This window comes from Zeus faber (genome assembly GCF_960531495.2).
Source record: "Zeus faber genome assembly, chromosome: 15".
NCBI classification, from domain to species: domain Eukaryota; kingdom Metazoa; phylum Chordata; class Actinopteri; order Zeiformes; family Zeidae; genus Zeus; species Zeus faber.
The window spans coordinates 375,001-395,846 of record NC_137194.1 but is presented as its reverse complement, the minus strand read 5'-3'; the positions used below and the strand labels follow the sequence as shown (position 1 = coordinate 395,846).

Here is a 20,846-nt window from a genome sequence, read left to right as displayed (position 1 = left end):
CCTGCACTGCTAAAACTCTGCAGATGATTGAAAATGCAGCAATGCGTCTGTTTTCTGAGCAGCCAAAGCGTACACATGTCACGCCTCTCTTCATCTCTCTCCACTGGCTCCCTGTAGCATCAAGTTCAAATCCTTGATGTTGGCCTTCAGGGCGGTCCGGTCACTGGAGCTGCACCCACACACATTGCATCACGCATCAGGCCACACGCCCCAACCCGCTCTGTGAGGTCTGCAAATGAGCGGCAGCTGGTGGTGCTTCCACTGTGGAATGAGTTCTCCATCCAGACTCTTCTCAGAGGTGGAGCCCCAACATCGGAACCAGCTCCCCAGCTCCATACGCTCTGCAGAGACACTCACAACCTTCAAGAAACACAAGCAAGCCTGATCCCATCTGAGCTATGACTGACTATTCCTGTTTCTGTTGAGCTTGACTAGCTTTAAGTTGTTATATTGACATAATGCACTAATTTGAGTACTTATCATATTGCACTAAGATACAATAAATATTATAATCGATAAATTAAAAATGAAACACTTTTTCATTCGGATTTCACATCTTGCACATGCACCTGGTTGAATTTAGAAACAGGTGCTCAGGCACTTACTGTTTATTGTTATTGTTGTTCCAACAGTCGATGTCCGCTTTGATCATTTCTCGCATCTCATGTAAGTGGCTTTGGACAAGACGACTGATCAATGAATAAATGTAAATGTTATGTGTATCCTGGTGATTTCATCACTGAATTTAACCCAAAATGGAATCTCATCTAATCTAACACAATATAAATATCCCAAAGCTCAAGGCGTTACATGACTCTTCCCAGCATGATGTTTAATGGATTTAATGACTTGGATTCATTCGGCATGTAGTCACCAGGGAAATGGATGTGTTTATCCGCTCCGTAGTATCAAATAAACGAATGTCGCTCAGATCTGTCTGTGTAAGCCTTGGCCCCAGCTCGTCCCTGGGGCCCCGCTATGCAAAACAGGAGGTTGTACCCTTTAACTGAACGCCGCGCTAAGATGTTCCGAGCATCCATCTGCGGATGCATTTTGGTAAAGTCGTCCTATGGGTCTCTGCCTGCTTTGGCATGTGGAGCCATCACAGAAACGAACCTGCTCTTGTTTTATTGAAATGTTCTACATTGAAGTGACATTGAAAAGGTCTTTTCTTAAACATGAACCGTGCATTTACGTTGCAGTTTTGCCACGCTGGAGAGCAGCGGACTCCTCTTCTACAACGGACGCTTCAATGAAAAACACGACTTCATCGCTTTGGAGATACAGGACGGACAAGTGGTGCTGAAATACTCCACAGGTGTGTGTGTGTGTGTGTATGTGTGTGTGTGTGTGTGTGTGTGAGAATTCTTGTGTATGAGAAAGTTTCTTTTTTCAATCACAATCTCTCCTTTTCTGCTTTCTGTTTCTTTCTGTCTGTCTGACTGTCTGTCTGTCTGCCTGACTGTGGTCCTGTCTGTCTGCAGGTGAGTCGTCCACTCAGGTCAGTCCGTTCCTCCCAGGAGGAGTCAGTGATGGCAGCTGGCACACGGTGCACATCCACTACTACAACAAGGTGTGTGTTAACTGTGTATGTGTGTGTGTGTGTGTGTGTGTGTGTGTGTGTGTGTGTGTGTGTGTGTGAGTGTGACTGTGTGTGTGTGTGTCATTCTTCATGCTTCACTTTTAATTTACCTCACATTTCTTTTCTCATGTTCCTCAGCCCACACCACGCTATGTGAGTATGTGTGTCAGGAGTGCACATACGACTCTCTATCTATCTGTCTGTCTGTCTGTCTGTCTGTCTGTCTGTCTGTCATCTGTCATCTATCTATCTATCATCTATCCATGTCTCTCTCTCGCTCTGGCAGACAGTAATGGAAATGTGTGTGTTTCTCTACTTCCTTCTGCAGCCTCTCCTTTCTCCCCATAATGTTCTCCTTCTCTCACTAACACTCTTCTTACTTAGTGACTGGATGTAGTTTCTTAATTTCTGGACGGATGTGAAGCTCAATCTGTTCAATCTGTATTTTGGGTTAAATATGATTTACTAACTGTAGACACGTCTGTTTCTCCCACTGTTTGTCTCCATATGTTCTATTCAATGTGATATTTAACGTGTGTGTGTGTGTGTGTGTGTGTGTTCCAGCCCAAGCGCAGCATTAGCGGCGACGCCCAGGGTCCGTCTGATGAGAAGGTTGCTGTGGTGAGTGTGGACGACTGTGACACGGCCGTGTCGCTGCGCTTCGCCACGCAGCTTGGAAACTACAGCTGTGCTGCTCAGGGCAAACAGACCAGCAGCAAGAAGTAAGGGCTGGCTGTCTGTCTGTCTATCCCTCTGCCTGTCTGTCTGTCTGTCTGTCTATCCCTTTGTCTCTGTGTCTGTCTGTCTGTCTGTCTGTCCCTTTGTCTGTCCCTGTCTGTCCGTCAAAAAATCCCCACCCTGGTTGTATTGCTGAGGTCAACTTCATCTGACAACACACACACACACTCGCACACACACACTGTGCTCTGTCATGGTGTGCGGCGGCTGTAAGCTGTAATCTCGCTCGCTGTGTTCTGTCAGCACTAAGAGAAGTGGAGAGAGGAGATGGATCAGAGAGAAGATGTCTCTATGTCTCTCTGTCTCTCTTTCTCTCTCTCTCTCTCTCTAAATTCAATTGATCTTTATTTGATGACAGTTATTACAACAGTTTTTCCAAAGCTAGAAGGCAGGTAGCACTCAACAGCAACAACAGCATTAGAGACAATAACAACAGATCAACCCCATAATAATAACCGTAATAACATTGACAACCAGTATCATTTAACCACAACAACAACAACAGTAATAATATGAATAATTACAATAAAAGTAAAAAGTAAGTCAATAAAAAAATAAATAGTACCAGTATGTAGGTGGCAGGTTACAGCGCATTTTTATGACTTTCTACGATGACGCGTCCAGCTGAGGAGCACGGCCATCTTTACTCATCAGACAGTGGGGTGAAGGATGCTCGTATTGAGTTGAATTTATAAACAAAATGTTGTCCAATGTGTTTGTATTGTTGACAGTGTTGTAGTAAGTGCATCTCTGTCTCTACCTCACCTGTCTTACACTGACCTCACCTGTCTTACACTGACCTCACCTGTCTTACACTGACCACACCTGTACTCCACTGACCTCACCTGTCTTACACTGACCTCACCTGTCTTACACTGACCACACCTGTCTTACACTGACCTCATAATCTTTGCTCTTTGGGCAGCCAGGATGTCTTGTTTCTTCCTTTTTCGATGTCTGGACTGTGCTCACTGAGCCTGTACTTGCTCAGGATCTGTCTCCGCTTCACGTCAGTAAGGACCCCCACCAAAAACATGCACACATCATCGTCTGACCAGTGATGGACACTCATCACCAGGTCCAGTGCTGCCCACTGCTCCTGGCTGTGGCCCCGGAGGAAGGACAAGCCAAGGATGGGTTAAATGCAGAGGAACCATTTCACCGGCCACCATCCAAAGCATGTGTGTGTGTGTGTGTGTGTGTGTGTGTGTGTGCATGTGTTGTAGTGTGGTGTGTGTGTGTGACAATTAAAGATTCTTCTTCTTCTTCTTCTTCTTCTTCTTCTTCTTCTTCGTATCTCTGACAGTAAAGAGATATTCTGACAGTGTATATTCTCTTTTTAGGCTCACATAGCAATGAAGTTTGTTTAGTGTTTTGGTTTGATGGTTACCTTTTGGTTTCTTTAACTATTTGCTTGACTGTGATGTGTGACGGCTGCTCTGACATGGGACCATGTTGGTGTTGGTTGTGATGCTCAGTCTCATAAGCAGCTGACTGAGGGGATTCTTTTTTGGGCTTCACTTCTTTGCAGTACTTCAAACTGCAGTGTATCTTGGGGACTTGATTTAAGATGCTTCCACAATGTCAAGGTTTCAGTGTGACTGATGTAGTTCTGTGTTTTGTGGTTGATGGTGTTTTTGTTGGACAGGTTTCTTCATTTTTTTCTGACATGTTTACACTCTTCATCAAACCCCTCTTCCCTTTTGGGCTTCGGTTTTATGGTGGAATTATTGTTAGTAAGACCTGCTTTATTGGCTGATTTGTGAAGAATAGTATTCATTTGTGTTATGGCCTTATTTATTATTTATTTATTCCAGATTGATTTGTTTGGAATGTGGCTGAGAGGAAGTTATTCATCATGTTGGTCATTTGTTTGTTGTCCAATGGTTTTCAGATAGACATTTATCTGACAGTGGTCTGTTAGTGAGAAGAATTGACATCAGGGTCAGTGCATATATATACAGTATATACAGTTAATACAGTATATACAGTATATAGGGGTCAAATTCACGTAGGATTGCTCAGATAATATGTGTCAATATACTTTTAAAAAGAATAACAAGTCCTGAAATATTAGTGCAAGAGAAAAACACATATAGCACTTATTTATTTATTTATTTATTTATTTATTTATTTATTTATTTATTTTTAACCTGTGCTGTCAGAATGCTGAGCATACAACGCAGAGTATCTGTGCCATTGCATTCAGGACAGAGTTAGTCTGCAAGTGGAGTTCAAGTTCTCAACCTGCAATGCAACTCTTTATTAATTCTTAAATCATCAAGAGCTGCTGCAATAACTCTGTTCTGTGGATGACCTGTAGAATGACAAGAGCACAGTTTTGGTTATGGAAAACCATCACCAACCCCCCACTGAGAATCACCACGGTGAGACAAATACACATTGAAACAAACAACATTTACACAAAGACATGAACACTGGATGACAACATGTATTGAAAAACAATGAATTAGGTCCAGGAAAACTGGAACTACAACTGGTCTAATGGCCTCTTCCTGTCATAGTTATGGCAGCAAATGAGGGAGAAAAGGAGAGAGATGCAACCAGGAGGTTGCTGGGGTGCACTTGAAGCAGGTGTGTGTGTGTGTGTGTGTGTGTGTGTGACTGTGTGTGTGTGTGTCATTCTTCATGCTTCACTTTTAATTTACCTCACATTTCTTTTCTCATGTTCCTCAGCCCACACCACGCTATGTGAGTATGTGTGTCAGGAGTGCACATACGCCTCTCTATCTATTTGTCTGTCTGTCCGTCTGTCATCTGTCATCTATCTATCTATCATCTATCCATGTCTCTCTCTCGCTCTGGCAGACAGTAAGTGAAATGTGTGTGTTTCTCTACTTCCTTCAGCAGCCTCTCCTTTCTCCCCATAATGTTCTCCTTCTCTCACTAACACTCTTCTTACTTAGTGACTGGATGTAGTTTCTTAATTTCTGGACGGATGTGAAGCTCAATCTGTTCAATCTGTATTTTGGGTTAAATATTCATCACTAACTGTAGACATGTCTGTTTCTCCCACTGTTTGTCTCCAAATGTTCTATTCAATGTGATATTTAACGTGTGTGTGTGTGTGTGTGTGTGTGTGTGTGTGTGTGTGTGTGTGTGTGTGTGTGTGTGTGAGACAGAAAAGATAGAGAAATAATAAGTAAGGAGTAGAAGACAGACAATTATTTTTAGTCAGTAAGAAAGAATGAGATACAGTATGTGAGGAAAACAGAGGGAGATGGACTCCAGTGAGTGTACATGAATTATCTCCATTGGTCCTGGTGTAGAAGGTCGGTATTATGTCGCGGTGCCTCCAAACAGCGGAGGGGGCCCCGGAACCCCCCCGAACTCCGCAGCCCCGTGGACACCCTAAGGCTGCAGAAAATCGTCGGGTACCCTGCCCTGCAGCCACAGAAGACCCCCGGGCCCCCAGAGAAGCCAGAGGGCCGTTGAGCAGCTGGATCCCAGCCCCATGGCGACAGACCGACACCTCGCCCAAGCCGTCCGCCCCACGAGCGAGCTGGCAGGACCCCCATGCCCACCCACGCCCCGCACAAGGGGGAGGCCTGCCCCACTGCAGCCGACCAGACGCCCCGCCCGGCGTGAGTGCCAGGGGTCCATACACATAGCAGCCTGTGCCCAACGCAGGGCACCTCGATGTTACAGCCCCCTGGCGATGCTGGCAGGCCGCCGGGTATACAGGCCCTCCGCCACCCCCAGCATCCCTCCTGTACGCAGACCCTGGTCTGATGGAGTGTTGTTTGGAGTAGGATTGGTGTGGCAGTATATGTGTTCTAAGCTAATGTGAGCGGGATTAAAATTTTGGGACGGACGAGAAGCACGCTGGGGCAGGAGCGTGACAAGCAAGATGGCAGTGCTTGCCTCATCCCCACCCACATAGCCTGCACCCCGGCCCATCCCGCAAGCCCTCTGTCTATTATGTGGTGTATGTGTACGAGTTGAGTATGAGTTTTGGCGCTAGGAGAGATAGGCGAGTTGCGACCGGATCGATCCAGGGGCGCAGTAGGCCGGGGAGCAACCACGCAGACCCCCTCCCCCTGGACCCAACTGCGCCCCAGTATGCCCACCTCCCGTACCTGGTGGGAGCCAACTTACAGCGATCAGCCAAGGGCGCAGAGCGTCCGCCATTGCACGTCTGCCATGCGCGTCCGCCATGTCGGGCAGCTCCGCGCCCCCATCAGGCCCCTGGTCAGCCCCCAGCCGCCGAGCATGCGGAATACAGAACAGAGGGTGGCAGACGGTACCCCCACCCACAGCCCGACCCCCCAGCGATGAGCGCCCCGCGCACCAAGAGCGTCAGAAGGCAGGTACCCCGGCAGCCCTTTGTGATGACAGGTGACCGCCTCCCATGAAGGAGGCCACATGGTGAGCCCCGTGCCTAGCACAGCCAGCCAGGTTCAGGACTCAGGTTGACAGGACTAGACGGAACGCCTAACCAGCCCCGGCACGACGGGCCATCCCCCCCCACGGGACGCATAAGGACACACAAGCCCAGCCACCCCGCCCACAGGGGGGGCGACCCCAGCGGCGCGCCGACCCACCGACCGTGGGGCCGACACCCGAACCAGTGACCCACACCCCCCGCCCCCAACCCGAGCCCCAAAACATACACACGGACGCCAGCTGCAGGTACTCCAGCAGCACGTCCCCCCCCCACCCCACCCCCGGAGACAGGCCAGCTCAACTCAGGTAAAGGAGCGGGCGCCACCACCCAGACTACCCAACTCCCCCGTGGGGCCCCGGTATCCCCCAAGAACACCAGCCCACGCACCACGGATGTCCCCAGGCATCCACCCAACTGCAGAGCCCCGGCAGACCAGGAGGACCCCCACATGCCCCAAAGACAATGACATTGCACCGACTTAGGAAGACTCAAGTATTAAATGATGGAGTTGTGTCAGTGATAAAAGTAGACCATATCTCATTAAATGAATCAACATGGTTTTGGGATATTGCCAATAGTTTTTCCATTGAGATGTAATCTATTAATAACTGCAACCATTGGGATGTGGTGAGATTATTTCTCTTTTTCCAATTGAGTAATATTGTTTTCTTGGCAATTGTTAAGGCGATTAAAATTGGTTGGTGGTGTTTCAGTGGTGGGTCGACTGAGGAAAGGTCACCGAGAAGACATATAGACGGGGAGAATGGAACGCTGCGACCCAGAAGGGTTGATAGCTTCTTGGTGATGTTGGTCCAGAATGCTAGGATAGGTGGGCAGAGCCAGAAGGCATGAAAGTAGTCATCTCCGGTATCAAGGGAACAGTGAGAGCAAATGTCTTCATCCACAAAACTCATCTTGAACATTTTGTGTTCCGTGATATGGGCTCTGTGAAAAATCTTGTATTGGATGAGTTGCATTTTGGAGTTGCGGGTCATAAGCTTCCACAGGTTGATATCGGTGGGAACAGCAGGGTCTCGTTCCCATTTCATTGTAAGTAAAGATAAGGTGTCGTCTGTTTTTAATAAAAGTTTGTATATTCTAGAAAAGGGATTTTCAATGTTCAATTATTTCAGGTGGTTGTAAGATGTTGTTCGTCAATTTGATTTTAACTTTTAGAGACTTCTGTAATTGAAGGAAGCCGTGGCCACCGATATTACACCTTTGGGTTAAGGTTGGGAAGGATACAAGCAAATTGTTTTTAAAAAAATGTTCCAGATGAGTAATTCCTTGTGTTTTCAAAGACCTAAAGGTTATTGGTCTGTTTTTAATCAAGAGATCTGGGTTGTGCCAGATCGGCATGAATTTGTTTGGAGATAGAGTGTGACCACTGATTTTGAGGAATTTCCACCAGGTTGACAGAGTTGTTGCGATCAATGGGTTTTTAAAGCAATTATGTTTCTTTAGAGATTCAGTAAGGAATGGGAGATCGGATAATGATAACTCCTGACATTCAGATTGTTCATTGTCTCGCCATCCATGGGCCAATTGTTGCTCTGGTTGTAACCATTTAATTATAAATTAGTTTGGGGCTGCTAGGCCTCCACAGTCTTTGTTTTTCTGTAGTGTTGCTCGTTTAATTCTCGGTTTCTTGTATTTCCAATAAAATTTGTTGACCTTTGAGTCTAGAGTATTTAACCAATGTACTGTTGGTTGCACTGGGGTCATTGAAAATATATAGTTTATTTTTGGAAGTATATTCATTTTCACTGCTGCTATCCTACCAATTAGTGAGATGTGTAGGTTGTTCCATCGAATTACGTCTTCTTCAATGGATTTGAGCAATGGAGTGAAGTTAAGGGTAAACAAATCTGACAGATTGGAGGAGATATCAATACCAAAGTATCCCGTTGTGATGCCCGTTGTGATGGTTAAGTGAAGTTTCTGGGTTGCAGCATTACAGTTCCCCCCCACTGAGTGGTAAGACTGTGGTTTTAGTCCAATTTATTAAATAGTCTGAGATAGCTGAGAATTTAGATATAAGATTGAACACCTCCGATAGCGATGATATTGGGTTCCGTACGTACAACAGGATATCGTCTGCATACAAACTGATTTTGTGAACAGAGTTTCCTGTTTGAATGCCTACAATATTACTGTTTTGACGAATAGCTACCGCTAGGGGTTCAATAAAGATAGCGAATCCGTGTCTGGTGACGCGTTGTAGAGTGAAACGCTGTGAAGTGTAACCATTGGTGATGACAGAAGCAGATGGAGAGTTGTAGAGGATTCTGATCCATTGAATGAGTGATTCTCCAAAGCCAAATTTGTTGAGGATTGAAAAGAGATATGTCCAATTAACTCTATCAAAGGCTTTTTTCGGCATCTAAAGAGGCAATGATGGTATTAAAGTTGTTCTTTTTAGATATGCTCATCAGACTGAATGAGCGACGCATATTGCTGGATGAGTGTCTGCCTTTAACAAAGCCTGTTTGGTCTTGGTGAATTATAAGGCTTATGGGTCTGTAACTGGAGGTGAGGGTTGGGTCCTTTTTGGGTTTGAGCAAAACCGAAATGAGAGCAGTATTTATCTGTGGAGGCATGGTGGAGGTTGACCTAATCTCTGTAACCATTCTGATGGGGAGATAAGTGGCCAGAAGTGTTTATAAAATTCCACTGGGTAGCCATCTGATCCAGGTGATTTATTGTTGGGCATAGAGAAGAGCTCTTTCCTGAGTTCTTTAAGAGTAAGTGGTTGATCTAAGGTGGTAGCCTGCTCCGCGAAAGTTTAGGAAGGTCAATATCATCAAGGAATGAGTGAATGTTTGATATATCTGATTCATTATCCGAGTGATATAGGTTATTATAAAAGTCTCTAAATATGTTATTGATGTCTTGCAGAGAGTATGTTATTCTACCCTGTGAATCTTTGATGGCTGTAATAAGTAATTTTTCTCTATCACGTTTCAATTGATTGGCAAGAAATTTACCTGATTTGTCATTGAATTCAAAATAATTTGCTCTTGTTCATTGCATAAGGAATTGTGTCTTTTGATGGATGATAGTATCAAGTTGAGATGTAATTGTCCTGATCTCATTTCGGATTGGCTCAGAAGATGAGTGGGCTTGTTGGGAGTGCAACTCCTTTAGTCGCTGTTCGAGTTTATTTTGGCATCCTTGTCCTTTCTTTTATTTAGTAAGTGGAGAATGAAATAATACTACCTCTTAGAACTGCCTTAGCGGTTTCCCAAAGTAAGGATGGTGATATTTTTGGGGAGTCATTCAGTTCAATGAAGGAGGTCCATTCTCTCGAAAATAAATGATAAATAATAAATCAATTCTTAATCCCTCAAAAGTGAGGTGTTAGCCGCCACCTGCCGGGAAGGTTCCGGTTCGTTTCATTTATCAGTTTGAAACTAATCGGATTACAATACAATAGGGTGGATTTCTGGATTAGTGATTTTGAACAGTGCGGGGTTACTTGTCAAAAAAAAAGGTCGATTCTAGAGAAGCTTTGGTGGGGTGGTGAGTAATATGTGTATTCTCTAGAATGTGGGTTATTTGATCGCCAACAAGAGCAAGATCACTCATATATTGTTTTATAGTGTCCGACGAAAGCCAGTATTTGGGAATATTTCTGGCTTCAGAACGGTCTAAATTTGGATCCAGTACTGTGTTGAAGTCTCCTCCCAATATGATAATTGATTCATAGAATTCTTGAAAAGAGTTTTGAAAATATATTGTGAAAGAAATTTGGGTCATCAGCATTGGGGCCATAAATATTAGCTATGGTTAATTTGATGTTACCTAAAATCCAATTCATCATTATGTAACGCCCTTCTGGACCTGATATTGTGGTTTTATTTTGATATGGGATATTTTTATTGATCAATATAGATCTTTGTTTTCGTTGTATGATGCGGAAAACATCTGATTTACCCATTTAGCTTTGAGTTTGAGGTGCTCAGATGCAGTGAGGTGGGTTTCTTGCAGTAGACAGAAGCTGGGGTTCATCTTGGTGAGGTGAGTTAGGATTTTGCTATGTTTAGCAGGTGAGCACAAGCCTCTCACATTCCAACTAACAAATTTAATGGGTGTCATTGAAGCTAGTTAGGGGGTGATGGCACAGTGTATCCAAGGCAATAGCTATACTACCGTTCCCATGCTTTCCCATAGATAAGTCTGGGGTTTCCTCCTTTATATTCCTTTTCACTGCCATAGTATAGTAGGAAGTTTTTTAGGGATACATAACAACACAAACAAATGACAAATAGACAAAGATAAACACAGAACATTGCCGGATTAGACATACATCAAGTGAGAGACATTTTAGAGTGAGAGTGATATGAGAAGTGAGGAGAGAGGGATTAGGGAGGTGAGATGATGAGAGAAGTACGGAGGGGGAACTAGGAAGGTGAGATGAGAGTGAGCGATATTTTAAATCCTGTCGGACATATAGCAATTATAATATCACTGTCAATAGTGTTGTTATCGTGTTTTTTATGTTGTTTTTAACTCTGTTGACCTCTGAATGGACATTATGCTGGAGAGGCCAAAACAGAGCAAACTGGGATTATTTCTAATCCCGTCCCATCATCTTGTTTATAAAGTTGTGTACGGTCGGAGACTGTACCAAACGATAAACAGTGACGAGGCAGAAAGAGACAGTGGGCGGGTCCAGCTACAGAGCTTCAGCAGCAGAACCTCCCTTCCTTCATAGAGAAACGCGAAAACGATTTGGGGCCACCAGTTCCTGGTGTGACCGCGGTCTAACTTGCTCTCTCCTCCACCTCCTCCCTCCCTCCCTCCCCTCCCTCCCTCCCTCTTTGCCAGGTCATTGGATTTGACCGGCCCCTTGTTCCTGGGCGGCGTTCCCAATGTGCCGGACAACTTTCCGTTCGGAGCACGGGAGTTCGTCGGCTGCATGAAGGACCTGCACGTGGACAGCAAACCGCTGGACCTCGCCGGCTTCATCGCCAACAACGGCACCGTCCCCGGTCTGTAACGCCGACACCTTCCACATTCGTTTCAGTTTCACTTCATTCACTGTTAAGCACTTCTATCTCAGCTTTTTTTATTTTGATTTAGTTTTTATCTAGTCAGCCGAGCTGTGTGCTTTGTTTATTTATTTTATTATTATTATTATTATTTTATTTTTTTTATTTTTTTATTTTTTTGCATTTCACAGATTTTTTTACAAGTGCGTCATTTCTTTCTCCTTACTTTTGGTTTGGCAGCAGTCGATGACTAACCGACACCCATGTCCCACACTTCCCGACAGGCTGCAGCGCCAAGCTCCCGTTCTGCAAGTCCAACCCGTGTCAGAACGGGGGCACATGCAGCGTGAGCTGGGAGACCTTCTCCTGCGACTGCCCCTTGGGGTTCGGAGGCAAGGACTGCAGCCACGGTGAGCCGCTGCACCTCTGCCGGGTCTCTTCTTTGTTCCTACAAGCCAACCAACGAAAACAAACTCATTAATATTGATGCAGTACTGAAATGATTCATTATTAATTGCATGTGAAGTGCTATCTAAAACTTTTTGGCATTTTGTCTGCCATAACGGTCAAAACATACTTGCACTTGATGTCACCTTGTGTTGCTACCCTCCCATGTGCCGTACATTGCACATGAAGTGCAGCTGCACTGGGTAAAACATGGAATCTCACACAGATATATGTTCATGAAAAATATATAAAATATATACGTAAGCATCCATTGGGCCAACTGGACTCTCCAGGGAGCTGCATGAACACAAGCCCCGCATTAAAAAAAAGTAAACCTTCTGCAAAAGAGCATGATTGTTTTGCCTCAACAGCCAAAAACATTAAGCTCCACAAAAAATGAATTCATGTCAATATTAAAGTAGGGTTAGGATTTGACTGTGAGACTGTAATATCATCATTCTGGAACTCTGCTATTTGTCCACTCTTGGGATAAACAAAAATGTCCCCGCCCCCTCCAGTTATGTCCCACCCCCATCGCTTCCTGGGGAACAGCGCTCTCTGGTGGGACCTGAAGAACGACGTGACCATCTCCACCCCCTGGTACCTGGGCCTGGTGTTCAGGACCAGAGCCAGAGAGGGAACGCTGCTGCAGGCCCAGGCCGGCCAGTACACCAGCCTGCTGTTTCAGGTGGGTGGACACACACACACACACACACATGCACGAACGCACACACACACACACACACACGCACACGCACACAGACACACAGACACACACACACACACACATGCACGAACGCACACACACACACACACACACACACACAGACACACACACACACACACACACACACACACACACACACAGACACACAGACACACACACACACACACACACACACATGCACGAACGCACACACACACACACACACACGCACACGCACACAGACACACAGACACACACACACACACACATGCACGAACGCACACACACACACACGCACACGCACACACACACAGACACACACACACACGCACACACAGACACACACACACACACACACACACACACACACAGACACACACACACACACACACACACGCACACACACATGCACGAACGCACACACACGCACACACAGACACATTCACACACACGCACACACACACACACGCACACGCACACACACACGCACACACACGCACGCACGCACACACACGCACACACACACGCACACACACACGCACACAGACACACACACAGACACAGACACACACACAGACAGACACACAGACAGACACACACACACACACACACACACACACACACACTTCTGCAAGCACATTTGCCTTCTGAATGTGACTGTCCTTGATTCAGGGTCTCCTACATTATGTTAAATTCCTTTCCTTGCCCCAACACTGACCCTCACTAATACATGCCTAACCATAATAATTACCTTCACCTTCATCTACACCTTATGTGAAACTCCAACCTTGACCTTAAACCCCAAGCACTGCTCTGTGGGAGTAGCTGCACCCAGGTTGAACGGTAGAGAAACCAGCACTCAATGATCTCTTCAAGCGATCCGTAAGCTTACAGAACATTAGACTGTAAATCCATTTTAGTCCATTCTCACTCACTTTCAGCAGAAGCTTATTTTTTGCATATTCTTATCCTTCTATTTTTACCTACTTTTATTCTTTAATGTGTTACCTTTGGCTTGTTTACTTTTTAAAATTATTTGATTGCCTTATATGAATGTAAAGCACAAATTAAGTACAAATAAAGGTTAGTATTATTATAAATGTTTTTATTCAGTGGTTGCAGTGTAGAGATTGGGGATCTTCCTTTTTTTCCATTGACTTCCACTGTTCAAACCAAGTCTGCAAAACATACTTTCGACTAAATAATGTAGTGTGTTGAGATTTTGCGTGCTAGTATATCCAAAATGGACTCCATAGTACAATGCAGGAAATTCAATAAATTATTGATAAAGGGAGAATTTTTCTACTCTCAACAATGAAGTAGCTTTTAGCTTTGTTTACCATCAAGAAAACATACCTTGAAAAATTGTACTTCCATCAATAGTTGATACACCACATTGTTCTATTGTTGTCCTTTCTGTGAAATTTTATGTGGGTCATTGTCTTCACCATATTCATCAGAAGTTTGTTTCTGACTCGAAGTAGAGAAGCTTTTGGCTGCAACCACACAAGCTGCTGGAGGAATCGTTTTGTCCAGGAAGTGGACGAAATAACGAACGGCGCTATATTCATCAGAAAGGACCTACATGAGGAGCAACGCCACACGTTGCCCCACCTCCCACCTCCCACCTCCGGTCTCCCATCTACCACCTCCAAACTGCAACCCCAGAAGCTGCTGGAGGAAGCATTTTGTCCAGGAAGTGGACGAAAATAACGGAAACACCGGCAATATATTCATAATACAGGAACTACATGAAGAGCAAGGCCACACGTTGCCCCGCCTCCCGCCTCCCATCTCCCACATCCTGTCTCCCGCCTCCCGTCTCCCATCTCCCGCCTCCGGTCTCCCGCCTCCTGTCTACTACTTCCTGCCTCCACACTGCTACCCCAGAAGCTGCTGGAGGAAGCATTTTGTCCAGGAGATGGACGAAATAATGGATATATATGGCGATATATTCATAATAAAGGACCTACATAAGAGGTTCCCGCCTTCCACCTCCCGTCTCCCACCATCACCTTCAGATCACGTTATTTTGGAGGTCATGCAGGAACACTGACACTGACACTGACCTGGATGTGATGAAACCACTCTGGAATGTGCGTTGAGGTGTTGTCGGGGACATGGTCATGAGGATGTTCATGGGAACATCATGAGGGATCGGTGTTTGCAGCTCACCTGGTCTGGTAAAATGTCCTGATAACCCAGGGCTGTTATGCCACCGCGCAGAGAAATGATTGGAGCCAATGGGTCCCGGGACTCGGCTGCCTGCACCTCTACGAGCCGCCACGATGTTGAGTTGGCAATGGTCATTGAGGGTTGAAGACATCCTTCTTTGCTTTCTTCTAAAACAGAAATTGTGGCTCCCAAATGTAGGAAACTGCACAATTCTGTAGCTTGGCACAGAATCAAATCAAAAATCAAATCCATTGCCACGTGAAGCAGACTCATTCGCTAACCGGGTATTTTATGTCGATTTTTAAATGTCTTTGCCAAAGTAATAAAACATTAAAAAAAAAAAAAAAGTTTGACTAGAGGACATGATGATGCTCCACTTGTACATTTGAGACCGAGGAAGATCTGGAAATGGAAGATCTGCCTTTCTTTCGAAGGATGAAATGAGCGCAGGGACACGCTATTGTCCTTTAAGGAATCAGCTTGCTTTCATTCCTCACGCTACATTCAAACCCTGGAAAGACAATGGCCTTGGCATCAACACATTTCACACTCCCAAGCTAATGCTTCAATTCATATTTTAAGCCATTCTCTCTTTCTCTCTCTCTCAGACACACACACACACACACATATACACACACACATACACAGAGGTAAATCATGTTCACAGATTTGCCCTTAAGAGAACAGTTTATCCTTAAATTTCGATTCCATTGGTTTCTGACCCTGGATCCTAAATTAAGACCGAGCTAATGTTGTTCAACAAAGCACACACACACACGCACGCACACACACACACACACACACACACACACACACACACACACACACACACACACACACACACACACACACACATACACACACACAGACATGACATTATGAATGGCTGGATTACATTCATATAGCGTGGTGTGAGGTCTGTGCACTGGGTAAAACATGGAATCTCACACAGATTTTAAATAACCATAACGTAAAATATGAAAAAACATCATGCATTGGGCCAGTTGGTCTCTTTAAATTTGGCTCAGCTCTTCAACATTACCTTGAACTTATGAAATTATATATAACGCCTTCCAAACGTCGAATAAAGTTTTTATTGTGATATAGCATTGGAGCCAATACTCACACTCACATACCACTGTTTGGAAACCACTTGTATGATGGTGCTGATTCTCCTTCCACCCCAGGTGATCAACGGTCAGCTGGTGTTCTCGGTGACCCGCGGCTCCACCCGCCCGGTGCGGCTGCGTCTGGATCAGGTCCAGGTTGCAGACGGACGCTGGCACGACCTGCAGCTGGAGCTACGGGACGTCCGCAGTGGCCGGGAGACACGTTACGTGGCCACGCTGCGCCTCGACTTCGGTCTCTTCCAGGTTCGGGGAAAATCCACCACCGGCTTTTCCGTGTTTGGGGAAGTTGGTAGATCGGAGTGTCCAGTGTTGAAATGTTGTAATCATCCAATATCGCCATAAATCAGTTCTGCCGCTGATTTGCAATGTGCTGTCGAGATAGAAAGAGTATCGGGGTGCGCAGACACTTCTGTTCACATCCTGGAGAATGAACGCCCCAAAGTTTGGCTTAGTTTCACTCAATTTTAACATTATTTTGACTCATTTTTTTCCATAATTTATTTCAATAGTTTCAGTTTGTAACTATTTATGTTGATTATTTCTTATAAGAAAGAGTAATATTTATTTTTATAAATGAAGGGAAAAAGAAACCTTCCTGTCACAGTTTACTGATTATAGTCTAAATGTGCCAAGAATAAAGATTATTATTTTTATTTTCTATGCAGATACAAAATCCCCCCAATCCTTCTAGAATGATTCGTTATTTCCAAATAGAGTTATTCAAGTCATCTGGTGAAAATTCCTGTATTTTTTCACAACACAATATATATTTTCGAAACTAAAATATTGCAATGTCAGTTTTTTCCAATTTCATGCAGCCCTATGTATATATTTAATTTAAATTCAGAGTTTTAGTGTGTGTGTGTGTGTGTGTGTGTGTGTGTGTGTGTGTGTGTGTGTGTGTGTGTGTGTGTGTGTGTGTGTGTGTGTGTGTGTGTGTGTGTGTGTGTGTGTGTGTGTGTGTGTGTGTGTGTGTGTGTGTGTGTGTTAAATGTATTTACTTTATATTTACTTCTGGCCTGTTTTGAAGTTCATCTTTTTCTTCCAGTTGAAAGTAGGGGTTAGGGTTAGGGGTATGGGGTATAAGTATGAATAGGTTAGGGTTAGGGGGATGGGGTATAACTATGAGGAGGTTAGGGGTTAGGGTTAGGGGGATGGGGTATAACTACGAGGGGGTTAGGGGTTAGGGTTAGGGGTATGGGTATAACTATGAGGAGGTTAGGGTTAGGATAAGGGGTATGGGGTATAACTATGAGGAGGTTAGGGGTTAGGGTTATGGTTATGGGGTATAAGTATGAAGAGGTTAGGGGTTAGGGGTATGGGGTATAACTGAGGAGGTTAGGGGTATGGGTTAGGGTTAGAGGTATGGGGTATAAGTATGAAGCGGTTAGGGGTTTGGGTTAGGGGTATGGGGTATAACTATGAGGAGGTTAGGGTAAGGGGGATGGGGTATAACTATGAGGAAGTTAGGGGTTAGGGGTTAGTGTTAGGGGGATGGGGTATAACTATGAGGAGGTTAGGGGTTAGGGTTAGGGGTATGGGGTATAACTATGAGGAGGTTAGGGTTATGGGTATGGGGTATAAGTATGAAGAGGTTAGGGTTAGGGGTATGGGGTAAAACTGAGGAGGTCAGGGGTATGGGTTAGGGGTATGGGGTATAAGTATGAAGCGGTTAGGGGTTTGGGTTAGGGGTATGGGGTATAACTATGAGGAGGTTAGGGGTATGGGTTATAACTATGAGGAGGTTAGGGTAAGGGGGATGGGGTATAACTATGAGGAGGTTAGGGGTTAGGGTTAGGGGGATGGGGTATAACTATGAGGGGGTTAGGGGTTAGGGTTAGGGGGATGGGGTATAACTATGAGGAGGTTAGGGTTATGGGTATGGGGTATAACTATGAGGAGGTTAGGGTTAGGGTTATGGGTATGGGGTATAAGTCTCCTCTCCTCTTCCTCCTCCTCTCCTCCTCCTCCTCTTCACCTCTCCTCCTCTCCTCTCCTCTCCCCCCCTCCTGCCCTTCTCCTCTCCTCCTCTCCTCTCCTCTCCCCCCCTCCTGCCCTTCTCCTCTCCTCCTCTCCTCTCCTCTCTTCTCCTCCCCTCTTCTCCTCCCCTCTTCTCCTCCCCTCTCCTCTCTTCTTCTCTCCTCTCCTCTCCTCTCTTCTCATCCCCTCCTCTCCTCTCTCCCTCTCCTCCGCTCCTCCTCCTCCTCTCCTCCTCTCCTCTCCTCTCCTCTCCTCCTCCTCCTCCTCCTCCTGCTCCTCCTCTCCTCTTCATTCTCCTCCTCTCCTCTCCTCCTCCTCCTCCTCCCCTCCTCCTCTCCTCCTCCTCTCCTCTCCTCCTCCTCCTCTTCCTCTTCTCCTCCTCCTCCTCCTCCTCTCCTCTTCCTCCTCCTCCTCTCCTCTCCTCTCCTCCTCCTCCTCCTCTTCTCCTCCTCCTCCTCTCCAATGTGTGGCGCTGCGGAGATTTCATAGGAATTAGGAAGTGGTGAAGGAGTGAACCATTTAAACCAGCTTATCTCTCTGGAACACGCCTCTCTCAGCCCTCCTGGATTTGCCCTCTTCTCCTCTCCTCCTCCCCTCCTCTCATCTCATCCTCCTCTCCTCCCCTCTCCTCCCCTCCTCCTCTCCTCTCCTCCCCTCCTCCTCTCCTCTCCTCCCCTCCCCTCCCCTCCCCTCCTCCTCTCCTCTCTTCCCCTCCACCTCTCCTCTCCTCTCCACTCCTCCTCTCCTCTCATCTCATCCTCCCCTCTCCTCTCCTCTCCTCTCCTCTCCTCTCCTCTCCTCTCCTCTCCTCTCCTCTCTCCCTTTCCCTCTCCTCCCCTCCTCCTCCCCTCCTCCTCCCCTCCTCTCTCCCTCTCTCTTTCTTCCAGTCTTCATTCACATTTCCTCTAATGTGCTTCGTACCGTCCTCAAATGGTGAATTTTAATGAATGCGACCAGTTACTCATTGATTTGTGTGATGTGGCTGTGTGGACTCCCGCACAGATCCATTAAGCATATCATCTCTTTCCTTTCTTCTCTTCCATTCCTCCACCATCTGTCTCTCTTTCTCCTCCACCCCCCATCGCTCCCTGTCTCGCTCCCCTGAAATGAGGGGAGATGTGTTCAGTACTCCTTGTCTTTTTTCTTATTTCGTATTAGATTTGAACATAATCTTGTGATCTTCACGTGTGGGGTTTTCTTTCTTGGTGCTGACTTGTTTGGGTGCGACCAGACATCCAGATCACAGCTTGACTTGAATTAATCAATGTTCTTGATAAAAACAACATTTGAGGGCAAGACCCCTACTGGCTGTTTGAATTATAGACTAGAAAAAAAAATGGACATAGTGTCTGAGGTAGTCCCTTGGTTTCTCAAGAGACGATTTGAAGGCCTCAGGTTTGGGATCACGTTTGTTGCCATCTTGGAAGCACGGAGCAGGAGCTTTATAAGTTGAGGCAGCACGGGGGGAGTCTTGGTAATGTGGAGAGTGAACCCCCCACCTCGGCACCAAACTGCCAGCAAACCACCTGAGACCCCAAATCTTTTTTTTTCATGTTTTTCTTTTTCCATTGACTTCCATTGAGGGAGGTAGAGGAAGGAGGTCTCACTGTAGCCCTCTACTGGCTGCTTGCAGAACCATTTAAAGCCACGCCTTCTTACGTAGTGCTGCGGTCTTCCTAAGAGCATCACTAATCTCTCTCATACAGTATCCTATTTTCTTGCTCTCTCTCTCTATTTCTTTCTCTCCTTCTTACTCTCTCCATCAGGGAACGGTGATTGTGGGGAGTGAGATCCATGGTCTGAAAGTGAAACACCTGCATGTGGGAGGTGTCCTGGGATCCGGGGAGGTTCAGAATGGAATCAGAGGATGCATACAGGTGAGTGTGAATGGATGGATGGATGGATGCATGGATGGATGGATGCATGGATGGATGGATGGCTGGATTTATGGATGGATAGATGGATGGAGTAATTTGTCGATTGGGTAAAAGGATAGCTGGATAGATGGGTGGGTAGATGGAGGAAGGATGTATGGGTGGTTCAATGGATGGATGGATGCATGAATGAAGGAAGGATGTGGGGGTGGGTAAATGGATGGATGATTGATGGATGGATGGGTGTGTTTAAGAATGGATGGGTGGATGGGTGGAAGAAGGATAGAGGGATGGGCTAGGGGAAGGATGGAGTTGTTAAAGGTCATAATGCATGGAGAGAAAGATAGATGCAGGATGATGAATGGGTGAATGTAAAGATGAATGGATGGGTGGATGGATGCATGGATGGGTGGATATACAGATAGATGTAGGATAGAAGGCGGATGGATTTAAAGATTGTAGGTGAGATAAGTGAAAGTATGGAGGGCTGAGTAGATAAAAGGGTGGATGAATGGGCAGATTTGTAGATAAAAAGATGAACATTTGGTCGTAGGGAGGGCTAGACAGGTAGATAGATGGATAGATGGAGGATAGACAGGTTTGACGGACTGCGGGAAAGAATAAATGTATGACAATTAATAATTGAAGGTCTGCAACCTTTTAATGACACACAGGCAGCTTCACTTTATTAATCCTTGTATTTAACGTCTCCCTCCCTCCCTCCCTCCCTCCCCCATCACACTCTCCAGGGAGTTCGGCTGGGTGTGAGGCCGGACGCCCCGCCCCTCCCCCGTCCGTCTCGGGCCGTCAAG

The 20,846-nt window shown here is 45.8% G+C and overlaps 1 protein-coding gene across 1 annotated transcript in view; it reads left to right on the top strand.

The window, feature by feature from the left end:
• celsr3 (cadherin, EGF LAG seven-pass G-type receptor 3) overlaps positions 1-20,846 on the top strand; it is a gene marked incomplete at both ends in the record, with an annotated part of 120,428 nt that overhangs the window by 48,406 nt on the left and 51,176 nt on the right. The window contains 9 exons of the mRNA XM_080014470.1: positions 1,203-1,318; positions 1,485-1,588; positions 2,147-2,304; positions 11,559-11,722; positions 12,007-12,132; positions 12,688-12,857; positions 16,238-16,423; positions 19,927-20,037; positions 20,784-20,846. The exon at positions 20,784-20,846 is cut by the window's right edge and continues 106 nt beyond it. Coding sequence (XP_079870596.1) covers positions 1,203-1,318; positions 1,485-1,588; positions 2,147-2,304; positions 11,559-11,722; positions 12,007-12,132; positions 12,688-12,857; positions 16,238-16,423; positions 19,927-20,037; positions 20,784-20,846 — 1,198 coding nt within the window. The remainder of the gene's footprint in view (positions 1-1,202; positions 1,319-1,484; positions 1,589-2,146; positions 2,305-11,558; positions 11,723-12,006; positions 12,133-12,687; positions 12,858-16,237; positions 16,424-19,926; positions 20,038-20,783) is intronic.